The 26,759-nt window shown below is 44.2% G+C and overlaps 1 protein-coding gene across 1 annotated transcript; it reads right to left on the reverse strand.

Annotated features, from left to right (window-relative positions):
* Positions 1-526: 526 nt before the first annotated feature.
* On the reverse strand, positions 527-22,663 carry LOC147528210 (tyrosine-protein kinase JAK1-like). Its single transcript, XM_086617080.1, is given in 24 exon segments — positions 527-1,197; positions 2,129-2,239; positions 2,901-3,018; positions 3,852-4,024; positions 4,810-4,934; positions 5,535-5,727; positions 5,918-6,012; positions 6,764-6,914; positions 7,509-7,660; positions 8,108-8,243; positions 8,755-8,882; positions 9,436-9,523; positions 10,771-10,917; positions 12,166-12,272; positions 14,302-14,488; positions 16,207-16,330; positions 17,331-17,488; positions 17,705-17,750; positions 18,249-18,328; positions 18,330-18,422; positions 19,949-20,291; positions 20,873-21,036; positions 22,209-22,362; positions 22,626-22,663. Coding segments are annotated over 24 exon segments (3,213 nt in total). The 3' UTR covers positions 527-1,095.
* Between the last annotated feature and the right edge of the window lie 4,096 nt (positions 22,664-26,759).

Below are 26,759 nucleotides of genomic sequence, written 5' to 3' on the forward strand. Positions count from 1 at the left end.
AGAACAACTGCTGAAATGAATTCATTCACACGCCGGCCAAAGACATCATCGACCCAAAAAACGAGCGTGGCACCGCTGGGCGCCCTCCTCTCCGAGGGACGCTGCCCGGCTGCTCAGCGACTTAGGTGATTCCTAGGTCATTAATTGCTCTTTGTTAGAGGAGCACCCCCCACGTTCCGTACACGGATCCATTTTCTGTTCCATCCCCAAAGTGTGTAATTGGTTTCCTCGGCCTGTTTCACCGCGCTGTGGCTCACCTGCCCTACAGGTGGCAAAGCCTGGGCTTGGCACGGGGGAGAGCTGCAGGAACGGGGGCAGCTTCAGTGGGCAGAAACGACGTGGGAGGGGAGGGCTGAGTTAGGAAAGCAAGTACGTTTATCCAGAAACTGGGTTTCTCAAAAAAATGCATAACGACACGTGCTGATCCGTGCTTTTTTGGTGGTTGGTTTTGGTATTTTGGAACACCACCATCAAGCAATTCTTTTTTTTTTTGATCTATATGTAAAAGCTCAGAACTGCAGACTGGTTAAGACGAGCTGATTATTTTATTCTCTGGATTTTTATGCCAGAGTTGGGTTTTTTTGTTACTAAAATTTAAGTGCACACGTAGGATACTTGTCAGCCAAACTTTTCCTTCAAACGTCCTCAAAACCCCACAAAAAGGATTAAATTACTGTATCAAGGCCTCTGCTGTCCACTGGTTGAGTTACTCGAGGAATAAGCGGGCACAGCGGACTGGTTTTCAATGGTGCAGGTTGCACCCGGAACCACAGCAGGGTTTTACCTCTGTCTTTCAGTTCACGTTCATCAGGGTGGTTCAAATTGTGAAAAATCAGATAAAGATAAAACTGCCTTGCAATAACAGCAGCAAAAGGAGTTGAAGCTATTGTTTCTGCCATACCTTTTACTTAATTTGATCCAACTGTTGACTAAAATTAAAAAGGAAAACTGTTGGAAAAAGAATCCTTTAAACACATTAGCACAGTCAGAGTACAAATTACAGTAGTTAAAAAAAAAACAAAACAATAAACAAAAGGTCCTGGACATTTATATTTTGACACACATTTAAAGTACTTACAGTATAAAAAAAAATAATTACATTTTACTCATAATTGTTTCAAATCCTTGAATGAGATTGTGAAAGGTTGTCCGTTCATCATGCTTGAATATCCAGCACTTCCTCATCAGCTGGTCCACCTGACAACAAAAACAGAGAAATTTTTCAAGGCTGCGTGAAGCGTTTCATTTGTTTTTCCAGTAAATACAACGGAGCAGATTCCCACTGTGGCGAAATGACAGGAACGTGCCTCAGATTTGGATCAGAATTAGCAAGTGGCTGTTTCCAGAGGTGGTTTTGTTGAAGTAGAGGTGGGTGTTTGCCTGACAGGGAAACCGTCGATGCAGCAGGAGTGCAGACAGCTTCCAACAGTGCAACAGCTTCCTCACAGCTTCAGCAGTGCGAGTGTTACCCTGTACCTCTCAGTCTACTGGTTAAATCAGTAATTACTGGTTTAATTACTGGTTGGTACCCACTGGGTAGGAGCCGGGCATCCACAGCCTCCTTCACACCTACGTGCCAGACTGGTTCAGGTGCCCGGAGCCTGCGAGAGCGTGGGACAGGCAGCTCCTCCTGAGCTCTGCTCTGCCCTTCCCTTTCCTCTGCTCTGCCCTTCCCTCTGCTCCGGCAGAGGCTACGGATCCACAGCCCATCCCCAGGGCAGAGCTTGGCCACCTCTCGGCTCCTCCAAGGGCAGGAGAGGACAGGCTGTGCGTGGGGGGTCTCCTAACGGAGACCCTGCTGAGGTGCTCCTCCATCTGGGTTGCTGCACACCCAGGAAGTCTGTATGTCAAAGATCAGAAGGATTCTGAATTAATTTCACACGGATGCGGACACTAAAGCCAAGTTCTTAACCCCTGTGAAGGGACGTCACAAACTTGGGAATGTCAACGCCAAAAAACATTTTAAAATAACACTTAAAAAACTTGGGAATGCCTTTCTGATGGCGTACCGGATGGTCTTCCTACCAAGATTAGCCAGGCCTGTGCAACCACGAGCGCGTGGTGCTTTTGCTGCTCGTTGGGTGCCGAAGGAAGGACACGGTTCCCGAAGTGCAGGAGCATCTCTTACCTCCTCCGGGCAGCTGGGTGGACGTGGCAAACGCTTTTCTTCTTGCAAGACGCGCACCAGCCGCGCTACCGTCATCTGTCCCTGCGTGGGGCCGATCATTTTCAAGAACTCCTGCGAAGAGAGGAGGAGTCAGCTGCGCATCCTCTTGCCCTGCTCAAATCCAGGCCCTTTCGCTTTGACATGGAGATGGAGCTTTAAGCTGGGGAGGGACTTTTTACAAGGGCATTTAGTGACAGGACAAGGGGCAATGGCTTTAAACTGAAAGAGGGGAGATTTAGATTGGAAAGAAGGAAGAAATTTTTCCCTCTGAGGGTGGTGAGGCACTGGAACAGGTTGCCCAGAGAAGCTGTGGCTGCCCCATCCCTGGAAGTGTTCAAGGCCAGGTTGGATGAGGCTTTGGGCAACCTGGTGTCGTGGAGGGTGTCCCTGCCCATGGCAGGGGGGTTGGAACTGGATGATCTTTGAGGTCCCTTCCAACCCAAACCATTCTGTGACATTTTGATCTCAAAACGAACACCAGGTGCTCATTGCACAGGTACTCTGTGCACCACGGGCGGTAGAAAACGGGTGGGAACGTTTATAAATACAGTTTCCTCACCAGGACACAGTCGTCACAGCTTCTCTCTGTACAGGTTCTCCAGTGAAAGACAACCACAAGGGTTGTTTTCGTAAGATAGATTGATTCCACTTCTTGTTTCCAAAAATCATGGTTTTTTTTTAAACCGATCTGATTTAAGCAGCTTTAGCAGCGATTTCTTAAACAACCACTTACTGCCATGGGACTGGACTCCGAGTCACAGTAGGTGAGGAGTTCGTAGAGCGTCACCCCAAACGACCAGACATCGGAGGCGATGTAGAACTTACTCTGGAGCAGACACTCCGGAGCGTACCTGCGGACACAACGCGACAGCGTCACACCTCCCTCGGAACCGCACCGATCCGCTCAGCCTGGAGAAGAGAAGGCTCCGGGGTGACCTTATAGCAGCTTTCCAGTACCTAAAGGGGCTACAGGAAAGCTGGAGAGGGGCTTTGGACAAGGGTGTGTAGTGATAGGACACGGGGCAATGGCTTTAAACTGAAAGAGGGGAGATTTAGGTTAGATATAAGAAAGAAATTTTTCACTCTGAGAGTGGTGAGACACTGGAACAGGTTGCCCAGAGAAGCTGTGGCTGCCCCATCCCTGGAATTGTTCAAGGCCAGGTTGGATGAGGCTTTGGGCAACCTGGTGTAGTGGAGGGTGTCCCTGCCCATGGCAGGGGGGTTGGAACTGGATGATCTTTAAGGTCCCTTCCAACCCAAACCATTCTGTGATTCTATGACCTGCATGACCCGCACGTGTTTCAGCAAACTAAGGAGGCACGTTCTGGATTTATAGGGTCCTTGCACATAAATCAAGGTGCCCACAGGGCTTGAGATGCCACAGAAGTAGTAAATATGATACAACGTGGTTACACAGCAAGTCACTGTGAAACTAAAGGAGACCAAAACCAAAAACAAGATCGTGGGAAAACGGATCATGAAGTGCAGGAAGAAATAAACAGCACAAGAGTAGATAACAATAGTCTACCAGGTGCCTTTTCCTTGCTCTGATGTTGTATCTTGATTTAGGCCTCTTGTCAAAACAGGAAAAGTCTTCAGGACAGCTAAAAGCCTGAGTCTACGGGAGCAGAAAAGTTACTCTACTGCACAGTCTGGTTAAAGAAAATAAGCTGTAAGTTACTACCAGAACACAGGGCTGTCAAGGTCATCTTTGACAGTGTAGTACTCCTTGTCGGTCTCGATGGCTTTGGTGAGACCAAAGTCTCCAATCTTCACTCTGTTCTCGCTTTCAACGAGGACGTTTCTTGCTGCCAGGTCACGGTGCACGTACTGACAGGAGCCCAGGTAGTCCATTCCCTAAAAGAGAAGAAAGCCCTTTATGCTGGTTTCTCCAGTACTTTAATCACTGCTTTCCTCCACTGTGCCCTTCAAATGTTCCCTTGTTCACATGGCAATACTCTATCCAGGCTTCCCGTGGCAGATTCTCCATCTGTTGGCATTTTCCAGGGTCCTTTTTTGATCTGACACGCAGCCCCCTTAAACTTGGCCTTTGGGTTCCTCATCTGTTGAGACACTTGTTTCTGCTTTGTGCTTTTTCATTTTCAGCTGAGCAGCCACCGTCTTCAGACCCTTCTCTCCACAGCAGCAGTTCCTTTGTGTGCTGCTAAAACTGATGGTTTTAACTCCTAAAACTGATAGTTTTAACCCTCACAACTGCCCAGTGCACCATAATCTTTACAAAACCAGAGTCTCTCGCAGTAACCACATTGCTTCACACGGCCTGACTGCGCTTGGATCTCTTCCTCACTTTAGACTCACAAGTTTCTCCTTCCCTCTTGCCCACACACACCTTCTAAATGCTGCCCTCCCTCCTAATACTTCCAATTCTGCAGCAGGAACAACTTCTCACAGTAGACTTTTGCACGTGGGAATAATAAGATGACATTATTCCCCTGCTGATCTTTGTGCCAGCAGCACCTGAAGCACGGGGGAGACTGCTTTAGGATTCAGGTCCTTGGGGACAAAGCAAAGAGAATGGTTTGGTTCATCGAGAAAGCCCCCCCCCGCCCCCTCTGCAATTAAATTAAATATCAAAGCAATCAAACAGAAGAGCTGCAGGAAGGCTTTGGTGCCAGGCTCACCTTGCAGATCTGAACTGCGTATCTCAGAAGTTGTTTGAGATTGATTTTGTTCTTGTTCCGTGGGAGATACTCCTTCAGGCTCCCCGAAGGAAGAAATTCCATGATGAGTTTAATCCCACTTCCTCCTAAAAACAGACCCTGTGTTTAATTTGCAGACACGTGACCCTTCTGACACCACGAACACCAATAACTTTTGCACAAGCCCACAGCACTGGTAGCACCCCGGCCATGGGCTGACTCCCATCATCCGTCACTGTTCCCATCCGGAGGAAAATCTATTCCAGGCAGGACAGTCACTGAACTTAAAGTTCTTAAACATTTTTAATATTGGCTTAAAGCAATCACTACTGCAAAAAGACACAACAATAAAGCTCTTCTCCATTAATAACGTTTGCTTCTGACAACAGCCTCTGGGTCTACGGGGTTATGGCGCAGCTGCAAGGGTCAGCTCGCTCCTGGAACACGGACACCCCCGGCCTCCCCAGTGCTCTTTTGGTTTTTATGGATTTGGAGAGAACCACCCACATTGCTCACATCCAGGTTAGCCAAGCACAAAAATGGGCAGGAGAAGACTCCACAGAGAAATTGCTGCATTTTCCACAAAGAAAGAAAGCTAAACCCGTAAGACTGAACTAAGACTGGTTTGCTTTTTAAAATACTTAATTTTTAAAGGAAAATCCTTATACTTTTAGTGTAGACTTTTAATATTCCACATGAATATTTACCATCCTCTGTGCAAATTCCCTTATATTTGACAATGTTCTCATGATAGAGATTCCTCAAGATTTCTATTTCCTTCTTGAGGTCAGTGATGTGATTCCCTCCGCTCTCCGGCTTTAGAGATTTAACTGCCACTTGCTCCCCTGTGTTGTCGCCTTCTGGGTCGTATCTGCAGAGTTCGACTTTGCCGAAGTGGCCCTAATTGTGGGAGAAAAAGGGAGCCCCATTTAACACACCACTCGCTCACCACGGCGTCGCCGAGGAACCGTTTCAAGCATTTCCCGTTGACGTTTTCCCGCTGGGACACGGAGAGCACACGCCGCTGTGTACACACGCACGCACACCAGGAACACGGTTACCCGTGCTCCGTGTCTGACATTCCTCTTACCTCTCCCAAATCACGTATTCTTTTCAAGAATCGTTTCTCAAAGAGAGTGGGATCGACCTCTGTAACGGGCTTCTTCTCCGAGACGATATCGGGATCTAGGAGTGGGGAAAAAAAGCCCCAGGTCAGACAGGTTCCTGCACGGATATCTTGGCCTTGACACCTCAAGGCATCCTTGCTCCCTTCCAGGCTGCCACTGTTAGAGCACGTCCGTCCCTACCGTCACAACTTTTCTGATTTAAATCCTGCCAGCTTTTTGACAGGGAATTCCTTCCCTTTGTACGTGCCAGTCCATCACTTGCTGATCTTCCTCCCTCACTTCATGGGTTGCTTGCTGGGTCTTCTTCCAGACTGATTCCGTTTTCTCTTGGTATACTTCCCCCCCTGAAGTAGTTACTCAGCTTCCTTGATTATTTATGACTAGGATTATTTATTACTCGGTATGGGATGTAATTGATGGTCTGTTAGTTGCCCTGAAGTAACTGCAACGTAAGATGAACCAGAAACCAGAGCCACCTGTGTTAATACTCTGCCTCGGCCAAGAGAGTCCTACGGAAATCTCACGGAGCCGAAAGATTGTCTTGAATCTAACTTGAGCTGTTGTATAAAACACGGACCATCGAATGGAACGGCAGCACCACCACCAAAACTTAAGCCACACATCCAGTAGGAATTACACGCTCACATCCTATTTGCACCCATCTATGGAGAGGGTTAGTTCCCCTGTTGTAGGGACACAGCACGCCCCTGTCAATGCAACCGTGCACATGGAAGAACGCTGCTGCGCGGTGCCCGGTTAGCCAAATAAACCAGCCTTCCTCACCCCTGATGAGCAGAACCAGGCCTTACTTTGCTCCTCCAGTTTGTTGATGTCTCTCATGATGGCTCTGAAGAAGGGTCTCTGATGGGGGTCGTAGTTCATGCACTGTTTCATCAGGTCAGCTAGTTCCTTGCACGACGGTGTTGCCAACACAAAATGCCCCTCGTAGAACCTCTCCTTCTGTGAGGCACAAATGGAAACTCTGCGTGAATTTTAGCTTTTAACTTAATAAACCCGCGTTCTACATCAGAAAATGAGCCTGTTAGATCCTTAACTCATTGTGAACTTCTACTTAACTTCATCAAGGAAATGCTCCTTTTCAGCAGTAACTCTAAATTAATCTCCTGCCAGTAGAAAATTATTATTGTGCCCAATCTGCTGTAGTTTGGAGCAACCACTTGTAACACATGAAGCTTCTAAAACGTGCCAAAGATTTCACCTTTCAGAAGTTCTCCTTCTGCCAGGTGCCAGGCTCCCCGTGTTACTCGTGCACCGGGACACACGGGTGAGCGAAAACTCTTGCCAAGCAAACAGCACAGTACTGGCTGCTCTTCCCAACCTCTGAGAAGGCACCAGCTTCGGGGCAGATGGGATGAGGGGGGAGCTTGTGCATTCTCTAAGCTCTGCAGAACCAGGCTGGATCAGCTCCTTATCAAGTCCAGCCAAGCTGGTTTTCCTCTAAGCTGAAAGCAACTCAAACTGGGCATGGATACAGGAATGTCAAAGAGGATGTATCCGAGATGTCAAGGTAAAGCTCCCATAACATGGTTTTACCTCTGCTAACGTCTTGTCTTTCAGTGGTATTTCTCCATTATAGCAGATTTCCCACAGCGTTGTACCAAAACTCCACTTATCTGCTGCAACGCTTAAATTCTTGGAGTCTTCAACGCATTCAGGTGCAATCCAGGGGATCCGCTCAACGCATTCTTAGGCAAAACACAGGATCAGTGCATGTTGGAGTTAATGTCAAACGACTGAAGAAACAGGCTTTGACTTAATTACTCTCGTCTAGCAGCTGCTTGACTAAAATAAACTCAAGCTGCAGCATTCGTCTAGTTTCAGACAAATCTTTGATTCTCAAATCCCTGTTCTCAGAAGGACGTTTCTGTGGCTTTTCCAAGCTTGTGCCTTGAGCCATCCAGAAACTGAGATTCCTTCTGTATTATCTGACTAGACTTAACTTGACTTTTTAAGAGAACTGGATACAACAAGCACCCGCCGTCAGCAGCACTCCTTTACTTCCGTGTAGTTTCCACATTCACGGAAGCTGATTACTTCTATTCTGGAGCCAGATCTAAGCTGGTATAAATGGTAATTCTTCCTTTGCCCTTCCCCACCACACTGCAGAGAGAAATCTGATTGCTGTACCATACCTTGTCTGGACAGCACAGTTATTGGTATTCCTGGGTCGCTCAGCTTTATGAAAGGACCATATTCAGTGTCAATTCCCTCTCTTGCCAGTAGGATGTTTTTCGTACACACATTTCCATGCACCAAATCCTTATCCTCCTACAGTAAGGGAGGAAAAGAATAGTGAGTGCAGTGAGCTGGCAATGCTCTGCAAGTGCTCGAACACACCTACAGCACAGGGGATCACTGTAAAATACTCCCAAGCTGAAATCCAAAAATACAGCTTGGAAGAAATTATCCTATAGAAAAACAGAGAAAGGAGGAGTAGGGAAACATACTGCTCACGCTTAAGTGTTTGTGCTTGTAGAGCTGATGTATTTTGGAAAAAAGATCACTGTTACATTCCTTTTTCACGAAGAGCATACTTGCAGGCACAGAACGGAACTGGTGGCAAATGCCAGCACTGTTCTGCCTGCTGATAATAAAGGAGCTCATCACCTTCTCTGAGAGTCATTCTCTTTTTTTAAAGCAACATAATCCATACAACAATCCTATCACCGCATCACCCCGCTACCTGAGAAGGGAAATTCACTAGTTACTAATGCACAGGAAATCCCTGTCGCAGACTGCAGCAGCTCCAGACAATGCTTCTGTCAAGATGCCTTCTTACCAAGTAGCTTAGTGCGCTTGCAAGTTGCTTGGCAACTTTGAATTTCCAAGGAGTTGTCAGAACTTCGCTCCTCCGACGCATAAACAGATCCAGAGGCCCAAACTCAACAAACTCTTCAACCATGATATCTAAAAAGTCAAGTGCACAAAGTCAGTATTGCAATAACCGGTGTCTGGAGGAATCTGTTACCATCTCCCCGCCCCCCCCAGGCAACCTGCTTGTGATTTGTCTGTATTTCACCTTCCTTCAAGTTTTTTTCAGTGCTCAGAGTCCAATTTAAAAGGCTGAGAAGAGTGGCTTTATGTCCTAAACGAACAGCAAACCTGGAACCAAGCACTTCAAAGGGAAACTGCCACAGGGCAAAGCTTTCCCAGGGAAATAACTTCTGCCAGGAGGTTGGTTTGTATTGACACCACCACTACCACTCTGGCATTCCGACCTCAAGCAGTCAGCCTCTAAGGCACTTATTCCCATAAGGCACTTACTCAAAGACAGCATTAGAAGGGAATACTTGTTAGAGGAAAGGACTGCTGCCTTGCTGTTCCAATTCCACTTGTGTCTGCACTGAAAGCTCAAGAGGCAGCAGGTGCTAAACCCATCTGCCCCCCTGCCAGCGCTGAACTCCATGGCTGCACTGTCCCTCCCAAGCGTGCCGCCCAGAGAGACCTTCACCGAACTCACTTTCGACATCCCGGACACAGACTCCATGAAGGAGGACAATATGCTTGTGAGACACCTGCCTCATCATGCTCGCCGTTTCAAAGAAGGCCTGTTGGAAAGTGACAGAGGTCAGCCATTAAACTGCTGCTCATGGTGGCAGTCAACCGTTAACAAACACAGAGCATCAAGCAATAGAAACATTGGCAAAAGATCCAGTAACTGAAAGGGACGACAATCATAGAACCATAGAATGGTTTGGGTTGGAAGGGACCTCAAAGATCATCTCGTTCCAACCCCCCTGCCATGGGCAGGGACACCCTCCACTACACCAGGTTGCCCAAAGCCTCATCCAACCTGGCCTTGAACACTGCCAGGGATGGGGCAGCCACAACTTCTCTGGGCAACCTGTGCCAGTGCCTCGCCACCCCCAGAGGGAAGAATTTCTTCCTTATATCCAATCTAAATTGCCCCTCTTTCAGCTTAAAGCCATTGCCCCGTGTCCTGTCACTACATGCCCTTGTAAAAAGTCCCTCTCCAGCTTTCCTGTAGGCCCCCTTTAGGTACTGGGAGGCTGCAATACGATCACGCTGGAGCCTTCTCTTCTCCAGGCTGAACAGCCCCAACTCTCTCAGCCTGTCTCCAGAGCAGAAGTGCTCCAGCCCTCACATCATCTTCGTGGCCTCCTATGGACTTGTTCCAGCAGCTCCATGTCCTTCTTGTGTTGGGGATGGTAGGGATGTGCCATCCCACAGTAGTAACGGGGCAGTGGAGGGTTGTCACAGATGGGCTGTTGCTCACTAGGTCATGGAAGCAACCAACGCTCTTCCCTGCACTCCCGCAGACGTGCCCACACCTGACCCATCTCTCCAGATGACTGAACAAAACACAGATCAAGCAACCTGCCCGTGGCCGTGTCGATGACAGAGCTGGTCTGGTGAGAGACTCTCGGCTCTGCGCGCAGGGCGGAGGTGAGCTCCGGGAGGCAGCAGGACCCTCACTGAACCCCGTGGCTCTCAAGTGACACAGCTGCACGACGGCGGGTACTGGTGTGACAATGCACTTCACACCATGGAAAGGTCTGCGTCCATTTTCCTTCCACTCACGGCCTCTGTGCAGGCTGGAAGTGAGCACCAGCGTGCTCCGGGCAGACCCGATGCTGCTGCCTGCCTAGTGATCAGCCTACGGAGTATCTCAAAAACGCTGGTCAGTGATGGATTTGGCTGCCTACAACAGTGAGACACACCTTCAGCGTTTTCCCGTTCCCTTACTATATACACAACCCCTTTTTTTTCAAAAAGGTACAACAGGGTGATGCCCGGTGTTTGTAGTACAACATACAAAAAGGAAAAAACTTGCCAAAGAAATGTCTCTGTGGCTGGGGTCCAAGACTTTGAGGAGGACTTTAATCTCTTTTTCATTTTGATAGCCTTCGTTCTCATCATCTTTGTAGTTGAGAATCCCTGAGTAAATCTGTGTTCTCGTCCCTCTCCCAAGATGTTCGCCCTACGAGACAACACATATATTTTTCCAATCAGGACGTGAAGCAAACAAGTGTAGATTTACACAAATACTCGAATCTGCACTCTATTCTGGTTCTCCAAGTGGAGAATGGACTTTGGCCTCCATTTGATCTAGCTACGTATAGACTTAAAATTATTACAGCGAGAAACCAAGTAACAGCACGTTCTTCTTCTCTGCAGTGGACTCTCTGACTGTACTCACCACTGTGAACTCACCTGATATTAAAGGGCTGTTCCACCTCCATCAGAATCAAACAGGTTCAGTGTGATTAGACTAAACACCGAATGAATAAACAACTGCCCTTACAATAAGCTGCTAGTGAGGCAATCTTTAATGTGTTTCCAAAAGTTAGAGGAAGCAATATTTCAATGGAACACTTTGTTTGGGAATGCAATTTCCTCCTAAATAACAGAGGATTCCGCCTTGGGGTATTTTTGCAGGAAGCCTGCGTGCTGACTGTAAATATACCAATCAAAAAACAATTAACGTAATCTATATCTGTCCTCTCCAGTTGGTGATGTGATTTAAAAAAAAAAAAAAAAAAGAAAAGAAAAAACCCAAAACTTTTTATTTAAGTGAAGAGGCTAACTGCACTATTTAAGAGCTCAGGTCTTTTAGAAACATTAAAGCTGGTTTGTGCATTCAAGCCACTGTGTGTTTTTTGAAGTTGATCTGGGTCACCTGTGTCACTAACTGCACACAACTGTCAGAAAATTTGGCTGCTGAATCACTCTGGAACATAAAATTCTGAAAGGTGTAAGACTCTTCAGAGCTTTTGAATATTTCACTTTTTATTTTACTGTAGGATCCTATCTTAAACTCAGGGTGCCTGCTTCTTTGGTATGTCAGGCTCTAAAAGATACAGCCACACTGAGCAACAAACTGGCTTGGAAAAGCAGCTCTTAAGGCTTTCCTGATTTTTTAAGAATGACCTTCGAAGCACCCCTTTCCACAAAGGGAAATTGCTCAAATATCCATCTGATTTCTAGCGAAAGGCATTACTTCCAAGCTTCTCCTTTTTTTTTTTTTTTCGGACAAGGACAGATAAACATTTAGATTCTGCAATAAGAAGCTTTAATACAAATAAAGATTCAAATGAAGTTTTGTTGAGGAGAAACGGGAGTGGGAGGACCAGCCAGAAGGGGGTGATTTGATATTACTTGACTGGGTACAGTGGGCTGCCACACTTCTTTGATGGTGAGAGAGAAGCACAGTCCAGCAGCTACTTACCTGCACGATTTCTTCCTTGAGGATTCGATGGAAACTCAGCTGCCCCAGGTGATAAACAGGCTGCCATTCCTGAGCCTTCTTGGTCGCAACCAGCAAGTTGGAGATTTCTGGAATGGAAGGCAGGGAGAGAAAACACTCTTTCAGACTTTTCAAAGATAACTGCGTACGTTCACCCTGCTCAGTCAGTAACTTTATGGTACGTGCTCACTGCAAGGTAAATACCCAAATGAATGAGGAAGGAGGAGAAAAGAAGAAACTTCGACTTCACTTCTGTCGAGTAACTTCTGTTCTATCATTCAACAGAGAATTCACTAAAATAGAGCTATAGATTTTATATTATGTATAAAATCTTAATATCAGCTATACTGAGGCTAATATTAAGAAATTGTTAGTTATTAACTGCAGAGAGAAATACCCAGGACTGAAACAGGCAATACCTCTGCCATGCTTTAAGTAAAATAACACACACTCTCCTGCCAACTGGTACGCCTCCTCTCCAGCGTGCGGATGGGTAAGGGGTAGCTGGAGTCTCACTTCCTCTCTTTACCTCCTTGAAAACTCATTGCACTCTGGGAAACACTAACAGTCTGCCCCCAGAGCACTAGAATTAAACTGGGGAATGGGAAATGAACAGAAGGAAAAGACTCAAAAGCCCGGTGCTTCCTCCCTGCTTCTGGTCAGGGAGAGGCATCGTTAGATGCAGAAGTCTTGCACGTGAATTTTGTCTTCCTGTGTTTGACAGCTGACATTATTTATTACAATATGATGGTTTTACATGTCCATGTGCATCTGGCCTTCCCATTACTGGGAGCAGAACATGTGTGTCACGGCTAAACCATGATCTAACACTCTGCAAACAACCAGTAATGAACCACACACTGGGAAAAGTGCTTTATTTCTGGATCCCCTAAACTTCTTTGTGAATAAGCAATTAAATAGATTCAAAAACAAGGAAAAAAAAAAATCAAAAAACAAGGAAGAGAGAGAACAGGGAACAGCATAGATAAAGCACTGGATCCCACTGTAACTAATGCCGATGAAAAGCTGAAGTGGGCAGTCAACTCTGTAACCTGTTTTATTTTATTCCAAATACAGCTGTCAAAATGTAATCAAAATGTCAAAATGTTTCATCTCTCCATGCTCCAGAAAATTACCAACATTCTTCAAAAGCGCCGATAAGCTCAGTGTCTATCTACAGAGCACTCTCCTTTAAAACCGTTGGAACAAGCAGGCAATTACTGCAGCTCAATTATTCCCCTTATTCTAACAGGAAACCGTTAATCTGATCAACACAATCACACCACTGTGTTTCCTCTTTCATACCAAACTCAGCTGCGAGACACTTGCAGTTTCTAGCAAACAGTTTTACTAAGCGTTGGCATTAACGCACGGTTGTCCCAGCCCTCTACGACCTGAGCTCACCGATGGATTTACTGACTGCCAGGCTGCTCCAGACCAAGCCTTCCCTGCTGCTTCGGGAAGATTTAATAGAGCAAACAACAGCTCATAACGAGAGCAAACAAGCTGGAAAACCAGAGGCTGCTCCACAACCACCGCAGGCTGCAACCCTCCTGTGCTAGAGGGACGCGGCGCGATGCGTGGCGACGCTGCCTGGCATACGTGATGCTGGCTGGCATACGTGACGCTGCCTGGCATACGTGACTCGGTGGAGCAAAGGAAGAACCTTATATGGTCCCAGCTTCACCACAGCTCTCAGCCCGTGCCTCTGAGTCAGCTGTGACATTTTCTTTTCAAACAGATCTCGAGTTCCACCTCTGCCCATGATACTGCAGGGCCAGCTGTTTAGGTGCAAGAAGGGAAACCAGAACTTTTCTCACTGTCGTTTCAAAAGTTCACACAAAAAAAGGCTCCTGGGAAGCACCAGCCCCTGAGCGTCTTGTGCTGAGCTTGTAACGTTGAAAGGAAACTCCTAAAACCTTGTTCACAATGCTTGCTCTTGGTTTTTGGCAAGACTCCTCCATGGAGAAGTAAAAAAAAACTTATTATATGTAATTTTTTAAGTGTCAAAAAGAGCTTCACACAAGAATAGAGAACAAACCAAAGAATGCCTCCCACTTCTGGAGTTTGTTTCCTTTCAACAACAAAGTTTGTTGCCCCCCTTACAGGACAGCCTACCTCTTGGTTTTGGTTGGCAGCACCTCTTCAGTGTGAAGCTTATGTTGTCTGTCCGAAGTATTTGTCCTTTCAGGTGATCCATCAGCTCTTTTAAGGATGAGAAAGACTTGTTGGAACCATGTAGGAAGTACCCACCTTTCTTCACCTCAATCTGGAAGTTCTTGTACTGGATTGAATTATTTATCATCTGGATTTAGGGGGAAGAGGGAGGAAAAAAAAAGAAACAAAATATAATTATTAAAGTGAAAGAATGTTTTAAAGCCATAAAAGCTGCTCCAAAGCCTTTGAAATTACATGTAAAACCAGTTAATCACTTGCTCCTAAGCTAGGGTGCTCCAGTCAGACTCCATCAATGAAGTAGAAGGTGGCCCTAAAATTCCTATAACCTTCAGAGTCAGGAAGGCTCGAAATAACAGGGTGGAAGAAGAGCAAGATAAAGATGCAATCATCTAACGAGTCAAATTATGGCTTCTGTGTTCTGTGGAGCCTGAGAGTACACAGAAGCCCTGACTCTTCAGCAGGAATTCTCTCTTCACTTGGTCAAGAATTGCAGAATCTGGACCATGGTTTCAAAATCTCAACTTAAAAAGAGCAGAACTCCCTTTCACAACCCAGATTGTTCAACAAGTGAAACAAGATTTCAGGCTGTTGTTCAAACCTCCCAGTTTCATACAATCACACTGCGGGAGAGTGACTGAACTTCTGTACTTGCCCATCTCAAGCCCATGACCTTTCGAGTTCTACCCTCTACTGCTTCCTCACCTCTACCACCCTGCAGCTTCACACCACCCCTCTTCTTCCTCTCAAAGCCTCGCCATGAGTTTGAATGATTTCCAAGACAAAATTAATTTTTGTTTCAACGCCTTGATTGCCCTGTCCGGTAGAAAAGTGTTGATCGTAAAGTTTTTTTCCAAATGTCTACAGAAGATGAACCACTTATCAGTGCTAAGAGATGACTATTACTTCCAAGAGTGGTTTTTTTCATCATTTTGTTGCTTCTTGTTCCAAATGTCCCTCCTTGACCTCATCATTGATTCTATTAACATTTTTCTCTAGGAGAAGAAAAACAGTTTATATGCCTTCATACTATTATTGTTGTTCTTGTGTGAACGCTTTAAATACCTTCCCAAAACTAGCAAGTCTGCTGCAAGATTTCCAACTGAGGCCAGTAAAATTCAAACTCCTGTGCAATTACTGCATTCTTCTTTTCTACTTCTAACTGGTTCTCTCACCTAATCCCACCTCACAAGCTTTTACTTATCACTCATCTTTCCCAGAGTATGTTCCAGCAGCTAACTGTGGATGTGTCCCCTTCCGTGGTGCTCTACATGTAAAGGCAACTGTCCTCATGCACTATTCTTTTACAGCGTGTCAGCAGAAATCACAGAATTGTGGAATGGTTTGAGTTGGAAGGGACCTCAAAGATCATCCAGTTCCAACCCCCCTGCCATGGGCAGGGACACCCTCCAACACACCAGGTTGCCCAAAGCCTCATCCAGCCTGGCCGTGAACACTTCCACGGATGGGGCAGCCACAGCTTCTACACTCAAATAATTAAATCCACGCACAAAAAACATTAGGTAAGCTATAGTGACAAATTCTGTAAGTCATTCTCACGCCATATGAGTGTAAAAACCTTAATTCCGATCGTGTTCACGCACAGTTTTATTGCTATGAAGGGAAATGTTCTCGATGTAATGAATCATATTTGTAGATACAGCATATCTGTAGAGATAGCACAGGAGTCCAGGGAAAATGAAGCTATGAATATCTACCCTCTGCTGCACCAGCTGTCAAACAAAGATAAGAGTGTCTGCCCTAAAGAACATAAATGTATCCACAGGGATTACAGGAAGCTGGTAGCTCGTTATCAGCCTACTGCTGGGAATGCCACACCTGACGTACCTCTGAGCTTTCGAAACAAGTCACTGTCATCAGAATGTGGTTGAAGTTTGTGCAGCTCCACCTCAACACATACATTCCTGCTTCGTTCCCTTCCTGCCGCAGTTTGTTGATGGCGTATTCCGTGCTGGAAGAGTCAATGGGCAAGTGAGGAAAACCAACAAATGAGCAGTTGCATCCAAAATCTATTATTAGTAAATACAAAGGAGGATAATCCTGTATTGGAACGAACAGGTGGAACAGCAACTTAGAGATATTTATATTATTATTAAAACATGATTTAGTTGTGTGCATTCCACGCGCTCGCGTTTAGCTGCACGGAGCAAGGGAAGAAAGTTTGACTAAGCTCTTCCATGCTGAATGGGGAAATTCCACATCCAACACAGTGCGTACATAAACTCTCAGTTTTCTATATATTACATTTTCAAACCTAAAAGGAAAAGCCAAAACGGTAGGCAGAAGGGAAAATCATTGCTTTAGCTATTTAAAAAAAAAAAAAAAAAAGGCTTTGTGCATCCATCCAAGGACTCCCAGTGTCACTGTAGATACAGTTCAACTCTGTTGCCCTAAAATATTCCCATCTGTTCAACTCACAATGATCTTCACAGTGAAGTAAGCCTCAAAATACTCTGATAGTGACGAAACGCTGGGTTTACAGATGAGTAAGTTGATGTGGAGAGAACTAGTGATATTTTTTTCCATATAATCACTAGAAAAAGTAAGTTTTTCTACAACCTTTTGTTAACTGACCACCTTCCAAACCTCAGATTGCCTCAACGGATTCAATATCATAGAATCATAGAATGGTCAGGGCTGGAAGGGACCTTCCAAGGTCATCTAGTCCAACCCCCCTGCAAGGAACAGGGATATCTCCAACTAGATCAGGTTGCTCAGGGCCTCGTCCAACCTGGCCTTGAATGTCTCCAGGGATGGAGCATCCACCACCTCTCTGGACAACCTGTTCCAGTGTTCTACAACTCTCATGGTAAAAAATTTTTTCCTAATATCCAATCTGAATCTACCTCCCTCTATTTTAAAACCATTACCCCTTGTCCTATCACAATATGCAGTAACATTAGACAACTAATTACTCCAGTGGAAAAATAAGAATGGACCATTTTACTAACCAAATGGGTCCGTGGCATCCATTCTTTATGTTGTGCTCAATCAGCGGGGGAGCCACATCCGTGCAGAGATAGTGGTGGGCATCTGCTGTAAGTCTGAAGTATCCATCTACCAACGACGCAAACGACAGGGCCTCGTCATGTGAGGACAGCTTTAATTCCTAAAACAAAAGGATGTTTTAGTCAAGAATTCTTACAGTTCCGCTAAAACATTTCAGGAATGTTTTGATATTCAGCAATTTTTGAATAAAGCGGCTAAAAAATTGTCCAGAAAGCTATGACAGAAAACCACATACATTTAGGAAGCCACCACTGACCATCCTCTATCCTCCTCGCTCATCACTGGCTAGAAACTTTCATTCTCCCGCGTGACTTACGTTCTGCTCTAATCCTACATGCTGTAAGGCAAACTCTTGTGCCAGCCTTCGTGAAACGCCAGAAATTCAGGAGTGAAGCAGTCCTCTTGGATTTGAAGCCAAGGGCAGTCTAGTGGCCCGTTTCCAAATTCTAGCAGCTGGCAGCCCACAGCAAGAACAACTGGTTATCTATAAACCAACTCTCCTCTTCCTCCCTCCCAGGCCATCTCTGCATTCATCTCCTCTCCCTCTGCCATCCTTGCTGAGCTCCTCTTTCCTGATGCTGCTTTTGGCCATCCAAGCTGCAGAGAGGAAGGCCACAGGCTGAGAAGCGTATCAAGGAGGCCACCAGGCACTGGTCGTATGCAGCAATGAGTGTAGAGAAACAACTGTGCTCACCAATTTCCTGCTCTTCCAACTAGCACTTTTCCATCTGTGCTTTCAACTGTTATTTAGAAGTCTCACTAGAAAACGTTCCTCAAGGAGGTTGTCACCTGTTGCCCAACAACACTGTGTCACTACAGCTTCCCATGGGAGGGAAACCTATCCAAGGTTTGGTTCTTACCATCCTTTGTTATCCTGCTTGTTAATGCTAACTGTAGACTCCCTGATGACAATATGGGTGATTTCAGGAAAATAGGAAAAAATTGTTCCACGAGTCTCGAATTTTGTGTTTTTCTTCATCTTTCTTGGTTTTGCCATCGGACTTTTTCTTCTTCTCTTTCTCTGTCTGTACAGACTGCAAATACATTTTGAATAAAAAGCATACTAGTAAAAACATACTTTTTTAGCACAGTGTTTCTATGCTAAAACAAAAATTCATGCCAAATTAATCCAGCTATTTTATTCTTGAATGCTTTTTGCACCCAATTATCAATTCATTTGCACGTTCAGTGTGTCTGTACTCCAAGGATATACTTCAGTCAAGAACTGTCCATAAGTTTTCACGAGGATAAAAGAAACCAGTCATTAGCTGGGTAACTTGCCTCTCTCTCAGTATGCTTGGAAAAACTTTAAGGGCAGTACAAGGCTGAAAGTGTTCTACTGAAATTTCTAAATTATGTACTTGAAATACTATCTCAGAGCTCAGCCCCAAAAGCAAGAGCCACGTTCTTCTCCCACTCCATGCCTGAACTGCTGACAGCAGATGAAATTCTGCGTGCAGACCACGACGAAGCAGAGCATCTTACAGGTCAAAAATTAGTGAAAATTATTAGAAACTGCTTATTTAAAAAAGATAAAGGTTCAGGCTGAGCAAAGCTTCCTGCTAATCACAGAAAGGTTCTCACTGAGATTAAAGTCTCTGGTTTAGGCATTTAAATAAATATAATCTATAAATCAGCAGAAACAGGAGCCTTACAAGAAACAGGCTGCGCTTCTTGCAAGGTTTTCTGCTCAAGTATCAGTTCTTCCTTCCCTCCTGCCCATTAATATCATAATTCAAAACAGAAACTCTCCATCAGAGATAGAGATAGTTAGGTTACCTCTAAACAGAGTGAAGCACAACATTTTTTGTGCTACAAAAGATAGCTATCAGTGGGGTTGTCATCACTGCGGGGAACTGAGGCAAGCAAAAAGAGGTCTATTTGTTCCAGTATCATACATGGAGAAAAACTGTAGAATGTGCCATAACCTCTTCAAACCTAGAGCATGTTTAATATTTATGTACACAAAATACAGAAGAGGTTAACTAGCAGCACTGAAACAAGGAACAACATCTACCACTGGCATGAGAAAGCTTAGCTTTAACGTCACTATATTTGAATTTATTCATGAAAAGTCTGTGAGTATAAGCAAGCAGCGCACCTGGCGTGCCATATACAGAAAAAGCATTAACAGACTTTGATCTCAAGACAGAGCACCAAGCTGCAAAGGCCTCCACAGACATGAATCTTTCAAGACTTGCAGTTGGTCTGGCAGATATAGTGCAGTCTTTAATCTTCCCACTGAATCTTCCTGGTCAACAGGTTGCCCGCAGAGGTTGTGTGGTGTCCAGCCTTGGAAGTTTTCAAGACCAGAATGGATAAAGCCCTGAGCAACCTGGTCTGATCTCAAAGCTGACCTTGAACAGGGGGCTGGACTACAGGTCTCCTGAGGTCCCTTCCGACCTGCATAATCCTATAATCCTATGAAAGAAGTTCTTTCAATAAAAAGCTGATGTGATAAAAAGCTGATCTGCGGCCATGGAAGATTATGACCATTTTTTAACAGTTGTTATGCCCTGAAAAGCAATCCTCTAATTCTCATTTAACAAGAGATACTTACCTTTGGCTTGAGCCTCCACTGAATTCCATTGTTTCCTGTTACAATGACTTCATATAGTGGGAGGATCTCATTGTCTCCACAATTAGATCTATTTATTTCATTCTCAGATGAAATCAGCAAAAATGAAGTCTCAAAGATTTCTGCTCCAAAATGTTTAGTCAAGGTCTCCATTGTTGATAAGTATTTAACTTTCAGATCACGTGGAGACACACTACTGTCACAAATGGTTTTGTTGTTAAACTCCTTAAGGAAATGCTTGAAAACGTTATTTATCCGAATCCTCGTTAAGAAATTCCTCTGTCTGATAGTCTTGTTCAAAGTTTCAGGAATATAATGCTTATAACTAGAAGGAAAAACAATGCTATGAGTTAATACTGTTGTCCTAAACTTCTCAGTCTCCAAAACCTACAACTGCCTGACTTTGAAATTAGAGAGAGCAAGATGCAGTACACCACTGTGCAGCTGGTACTGTACCAGTGGTTTACAGCATTAATAGCCAGAAGAAATTCAAATTATAACCTTGTCTGAAAGCTTTTCAGTCAGATGGATACAGCCCACTCAAATCAATAACACAACCCATTCTAATAGTTATCTCATTAGGCTGCCACTTAACATCACTGCCATTTCTGAACCTACTGCCCCAGAACCCTGAATTTACAGCGAGTCAATTGGCACCCAACACACCAGTAGTACCCAGTACACTGGGCGCACTAGTGGCACGGATTTCAAATACTCCCCAGGTAAGAAAAAAAATCAGGTTTTCTAATACATATCCCTGTTGACAAGATTAGGAAGATCCACTTAGTGATAGCAGTGTTGGGCTTGTAACTCCTGTACAGTCAGACTCTGGCAGGTAAAACACTTAAAATCTCTGCTGGAAGAGAAGCACGGCAGACCCAACAGAGACAGAGTATTCCAGCTTACCTGATATCTTTGGGAAGCTCCGGAAGCTTCATGTCTTTCTTGATGGCATAGTGAGAGATTGCAAGAACAGCCATCCCCAGACATTCGTTTTCAATTTCATGAACCTCTTGATCGTTTTTAGGATCACGGATTGGTGCCAGGCCTTTCACTAAGTCATACTGACCCTGAACAGGAAGCACGAAAAGAAAGCTACCAGGTTATCTGTGCCTGACAGAAATCTTTTAAAATGACAATTTGTGGAACAGGTGGAATCACCACGTGGATCGTCACAGCTCATCCATCCCACGTACAGTCCACAGCGTTGTGGCTTTCACCAAGAACGTGTGTAGACAGCCAGGTAGAACGTCAGCACTGCTCTCACACTTCCAAAACCCCTGTCCCCTTCTTGTACACATGAGCTCACCAAAAATTCACCTTCTCTGTAATTAACTAAAGAAAACGCCATCCCTGTCCCCTTCTAGCACCATTATGATTTTTTTTTTCTGTTACACAATAAATACTTTCTGTCTCTGCTTTATCTCTGCCCTTCATCCCCTGGTGTCTCTATGAACCTCATGCACTCAGTCTCTAAGCCACATTTCAAAGCCAAGATTGCAAACTCTGTGGCAGCCACCTGGCTCTGGGACAATCTGAAAAAATAAAAAGCAAAAACATTTTTGTTGCCTTATACTAGCATTAGTGTTTTTCTGTTTGGCCTTTTTCTAAATATTATTACCCAAAAGTAAAACTGTGCTTAATGCAACATTTTCTCACAATATCCACTACGGTCTCTACTCAACTTAAGAGGTGTTTTCATTCTTTTTACTGGCACTCAAAAAAAGGAAAAAAAAAAAAAAAAAAGGACAAAACACAGTTTTGCAGCATGGTTTCAAACAGTGATTTTGCAAAATTCCATATGGAATGTTCACACAAAGCAAGTATGATTAGTTCAATTACACAGAAAAAAATATTTGCTGTCAGTTTTTATACAGCTACTGCGCCTCTATAGAACTACAGATGTCAAAGCTGTTATGTGCAAATGTTTCACAAAAGAAAAGGTGATAACATTTACACCTAAAAATAATCAATATTAAAAAAAGTATGCTATAAAAATATAGCCCTCTTTGGACTGTGAGATAGGCAGTTTCTTTACACACTTCACATATGGGTAGATTGTTCTTCATGGAACAAATTCTCTTCTCTCCACCACCCAGAAGTGTGGAAAAAACACCAATTCTAACAGGGAAGGTTACATGTACTTTAGAAGACTGAAAGTAGGTCTTTAAAGCATCTTCTACTGGATCAAAGAGTTTTTGTGTGACTACAATGGCAGAGACACTTGCAAGAAACCTCTTACCTGTGCAAAGATGTATTCTAATGAGCTTGCATCAAGTATAGGGGTGCCTTCTGGTGCCAGCTTCTTCTCGTAAGAGTTCTTGGCCTTCCTTGGGGAATGTCTCCACACCGAGGGTTCGTTTTCACTAGTCCCATGCCAGTTTGTAAAGTAGTACCTTGCATGAAAAGAGGAACAAACTTTAAAAACTTTTGGGGAAATCCTCCATTTACATTAGATACGTATTTTAAACTTTTAAAAGAAAACCAGTTGTAAGTCAAAACCCATTGATCTTATGCTGGGAGGTTGCAACGTAAATGATCCACTGCTGAAACCACACGCCTGGCCTGAGGAACTGGGGAAAAATGGCATATTAGTCAAAGGTCTTCAGCGTTTCCACTCAACAGCATCTCACTCCTAACTCATGACACCGTGCCTGACCGCCTGTCGCATCCCTTGTCCACCGAACAAGAAGCCATCACTCAGAGGACAATCATGTTCCCATCATCTCTGACATTGCTCAAGCTGTGTAAGAGAGTGTAACGCTTCTACCATGCAATGGTTGGCATTGGCATTCCAATATCTATGATTCCAAGATAAAATGGCTCATCTAAAGGGCTAACAAGACATCAGACCTCCTCCTCCACAGGCACCGAAGGAATGCGCACGGCAGAACTGCCCTGAGTTTTCCCCCATGGCTGGAGCGGGAAGCAGCGCGATGCTTCGCTCCTTGGAATTTCTGCTTCCCTCTGGTTTTGCACGGAGCTGGTGAAAAAGGCACTAATTCAAATCATCTGGTTCCAAAGGGACAGTCAATCTTCTGTGCATATTGCAAACAAGCTTTTCACTCACATCTGTACACAAGGCTATTTATTTGAAAACCTGCTACAGGAGTTGGCATCAGCTGAAAAAAATCAATGGAATTTTGGAGTTCAAGCCTTGGTAGCACCTTTTGAGAAATCTTTGCCTAAATTATTCCAGAAATCTGTTTACCTGAATTATAGTAACAGTTTAAATCAAGTAAAGTTCAGTTAAATCTGGTTTGAATCAATGTGCCTTTTGCAAAAGCTGGTGCCTCGCACGTGATGATGAACTATTCACAACTAAAAGGTCACAGCAGAGCAGGCTTACCCAACTGCTGTAAGAAGATGGCCATCTAACTCTAGAGAAGCATTCAGCAAAAGCAAACAATGCAGAATTACTGCATTGTATATATGTATTACTGCATTAATACAAAGGATGGTGTGAAATCAGAAATTTCTGATGGACAGTGACCACCGTGAGTGTCCCGCAAGTAGCTTCACATTACTGTGATATCCTGACAGCAAGCTTTTAATGTCTAACTAAATCATAGAATCACAGAATGGTTTGGGTTGGAAAGGATCTTAAAGATCATCCAGGTTCCATGATGCCATGGGCAGGGACACCTTCCACTACACCAGGTTGCTCAAAGCCCCATCCAACCTGGCCTTGAACACTCCCAGGGATGGGGCAGCCACAACTTCTCTGGGCAACCTGTGCCAGTGCCTCACCACTCTCAGAGGGAAGAATTTCTTCCTTAGATCCAATCTAAATCTCCCCTCTTTCTGTTTAAAGCCATTGCCCCGTGTCCTGTCACTACACACCTTTGTCCAAAGTCCCTCTCCAGCTTTCCTGTAGCCCCTTTAGGTACTGGAAGGCTGCAACAAGAAAGCTGACGCACAAAAAGCAGAGCAAAGCAAATCCAGCTGCCTCCAGGAAATGACTTTGTTTCTGTATGCTCCTTTATAAGATGAGTGATAATTAATAACTCCAATTCTTTGTTATTTCCTGAAAATAATTATGGGCAAGGTATTGTGTATTGTTTGTAATTGAGAGGAGAATTCGCTCCTTTCCCTGTTAAAACTGCGCTTATTAAGACAACACTTGTAAGTTACAATAAAAATTAGAGCCCCATTGTTTGAGGAACCATATAAACAAAGAAGGAAAGTCTCTGCCTCGAAGAGATCAACGGACTTGTGATAAGGGGGAGACAGATTATTACTGTTCCAATCTCACCAAGAGAAACGGGAGCACAAGCTTTCCAATTCAGAAGTCCTGCAGATGAGCTGGAAAGGAGGCAGCGTGCTCCTGAGTTTCAGGAGCATGATCCAGCCTTCCTTTAGAGCCCTTCAGCCCAGGGGGTCACCCCGGGAAGGGGCAGCTTTATGTTGGACCCGTTCAATCTGGCCATGGAATGGTGGAAATGCTGGAGGGGGATCTGCTGTTCTCTCTCACCTATAGCAGCTCTGCTAGCCCTTCTTCCCAGAGTTTCCAGAAAAATGTGTATTGAGTTCTTTCTCCATGTCAAGCAGCACTGCTACCTCTGACTTAAACACAATCCAGCTGTGGAACAGTTAAACCCTCCTCCATCAGCTGGTGTGCTAATTACTCCAGGATATTACAAAATACTGTGGTTTCTTATGTTGTAGACTGTTGAGTTTTTAACTTGAGGCAAGTGAAAGAAATATAGGGCTACTTACAAAGTTTCTAGTGAAAAGCAAGTCCTTTTAAAATATTACCAAAAGTATACCAGCTGGCACAGATTTGATGGACAAAGGAGGAGGAGGATGGGAAGTCAACACAGTCGGAAACCAAATCTAAAGCTTTCAGCACTGGGAGAAAAAATCAATCATCTAAAAGCATCTGAAACTACCCAGTCACACACACCTTCATTTTATATATATAATTTTCATAGGACATGACTAAATCGAACCTATTGATACAATAAAATTTCAGAAATAAGGTTGTCTTCATAAAAATGATTTAGTCTCCAAATGATTTATCAGTCTAATATGCTGCACTGTTAAATAAGCCCAGACCATTTTCCTTTTCAAGAGGAATTCTGCCTCTTGCAGAGCTCACAATAACAATATTCATTTAGAGAACAGTTTCACAATCCTATCTTGCTCATAATTTTTCAGTGCTCAACCCTGCTCTCAGTTCAGATGCCTCAGCCAAGATACACAACAGATCAAAATGAAAGAAAGGAAAATACTTTTTCACTAATACACTACAGTATTCCTAGGGAGACAGGAATCTTTAGATTAGCACCTAAATTCATATAATCTCTTCTTAAATGCATATGAAGTTATTTTAAATACATACTATTGGCCCAAAGTTTGCCAATTTTCATGCATGAACTACATCTGACAAAAGAGACGCCTCTGCCAAAATTCAAATCCCAACTCTAAAGCTTAAAAAAATAAAACCACCAGAATTTTCAAATACAGAAAGCAGGACATTTTCCAGAGCTTCATCCTATAAAATGGTAGAATAGAAAAGCTTCCAGGAAATAAAGTTCAACATAGAATAACTCTGTCCATACACAAAATTTGATGAGAGATGTGAACAGTCAAAGAGTTATAAGACAGAGCTGTTAAAGCTGTTTTAAATAATAAACTTACTTTTACCCACCATGCAAGTGAGACGCAGTACACATGAAAGAGTATCTGGGGAGAGCTCTCTTCGTTCCCCCCAAAGCAGAAACATATAAACACCAAACACAGCGGAAACTATTTTTAAGGAATTGAGTTAAAACCAGTGTCATACTTCTAATCAGAAGATTAAACTCTCACAACTACGTTTTTAAAACTCCACCTTCTTTTACTGAGAAAAGCACACCACATCAAGAATTGCAGTACCAGGTGGAAATGCCCCAGATTCACATTAGAATCACAGAATGGTTTGGGTTGAAGGGACCTCAAAATCATCCCATTCCAACCCCCCTGCCATGGGCAGGGACACCCTCCATTACACCAGGTTGCCCAAAGCCCCATCCAACCTGGCCTTGAACACTGCCAGGGATGGGACAGCCACAGCTTCTCCGGGCAACCTGTTCCAGTGTCTCACCACCCTCAGAGAGAAGAATTTCTTCCTTATCTCCAATCTAAATCTCCCCTCTTTCAGTTTAAAGCCATTGCCCCCTGTTCTGTCACTACACATCCTTATCAAAAGCCCCTCTCCAGCTTTCCTGTAGGCCCCCTTTAAGTACTGGAAGACTGCAAGATCACCCCGGAGCCATTATTATCCAGTACATGGTAAATCTGTCTGATGTCTGAAAGCAAGAAGGGGCACTTCACGCTCTGTAAGAGGCCATCAGAATCCTCACAGCTTCTTCTAGAGAGTTACTCAATTCCGTTATTGTATGATGTTTATCTGCCAAACTTAATCACAGCTATTTAAATATGAGATTAGCCAAGGTTAAGTCATTAATACCACTAATAAACTGTGTTACAGAAAAAAAAGACAGGACTGTAATATCCTCTTCCTCTTCTAAAAATAGGTATTGGTATTGTAATTATTTGAAAAGCAAAGATATTTTGTTGACTGTCAGTCTTAGTTTTTTTCTCATAACAGTTCATCCAGCAAGAGTAAGTCCAGCCTGGCACAAGTGTTACCAGAATCAAAATATTTTACAGTTCAAAGATAACATTTTCCAAGCTTTCTCTTTCGAGGCTAACAAGCCTAGAAAATGGTTTGGATGCACAACTGGAGGTTTACACATGCCAATTCTCTCATTAGCACATACGAGTGGCAGTCATGTTGTCTAACCAG

Source organism: Tauraco erythrolophus, chromosome 10, assembly GCF_009769465.1.
Source record: "Tauraco erythrolophus isolate bTauEry1 chromosome 10, bTauEry1.pri, whole genome shotgun sequence".
In the NCBI taxonomy this organism is placed as follows: Eukaryota; Metazoa; Chordata; class Aves; order Musophagiformes; family Musophagidae; genus Tauraco; species Tauraco erythrolophus.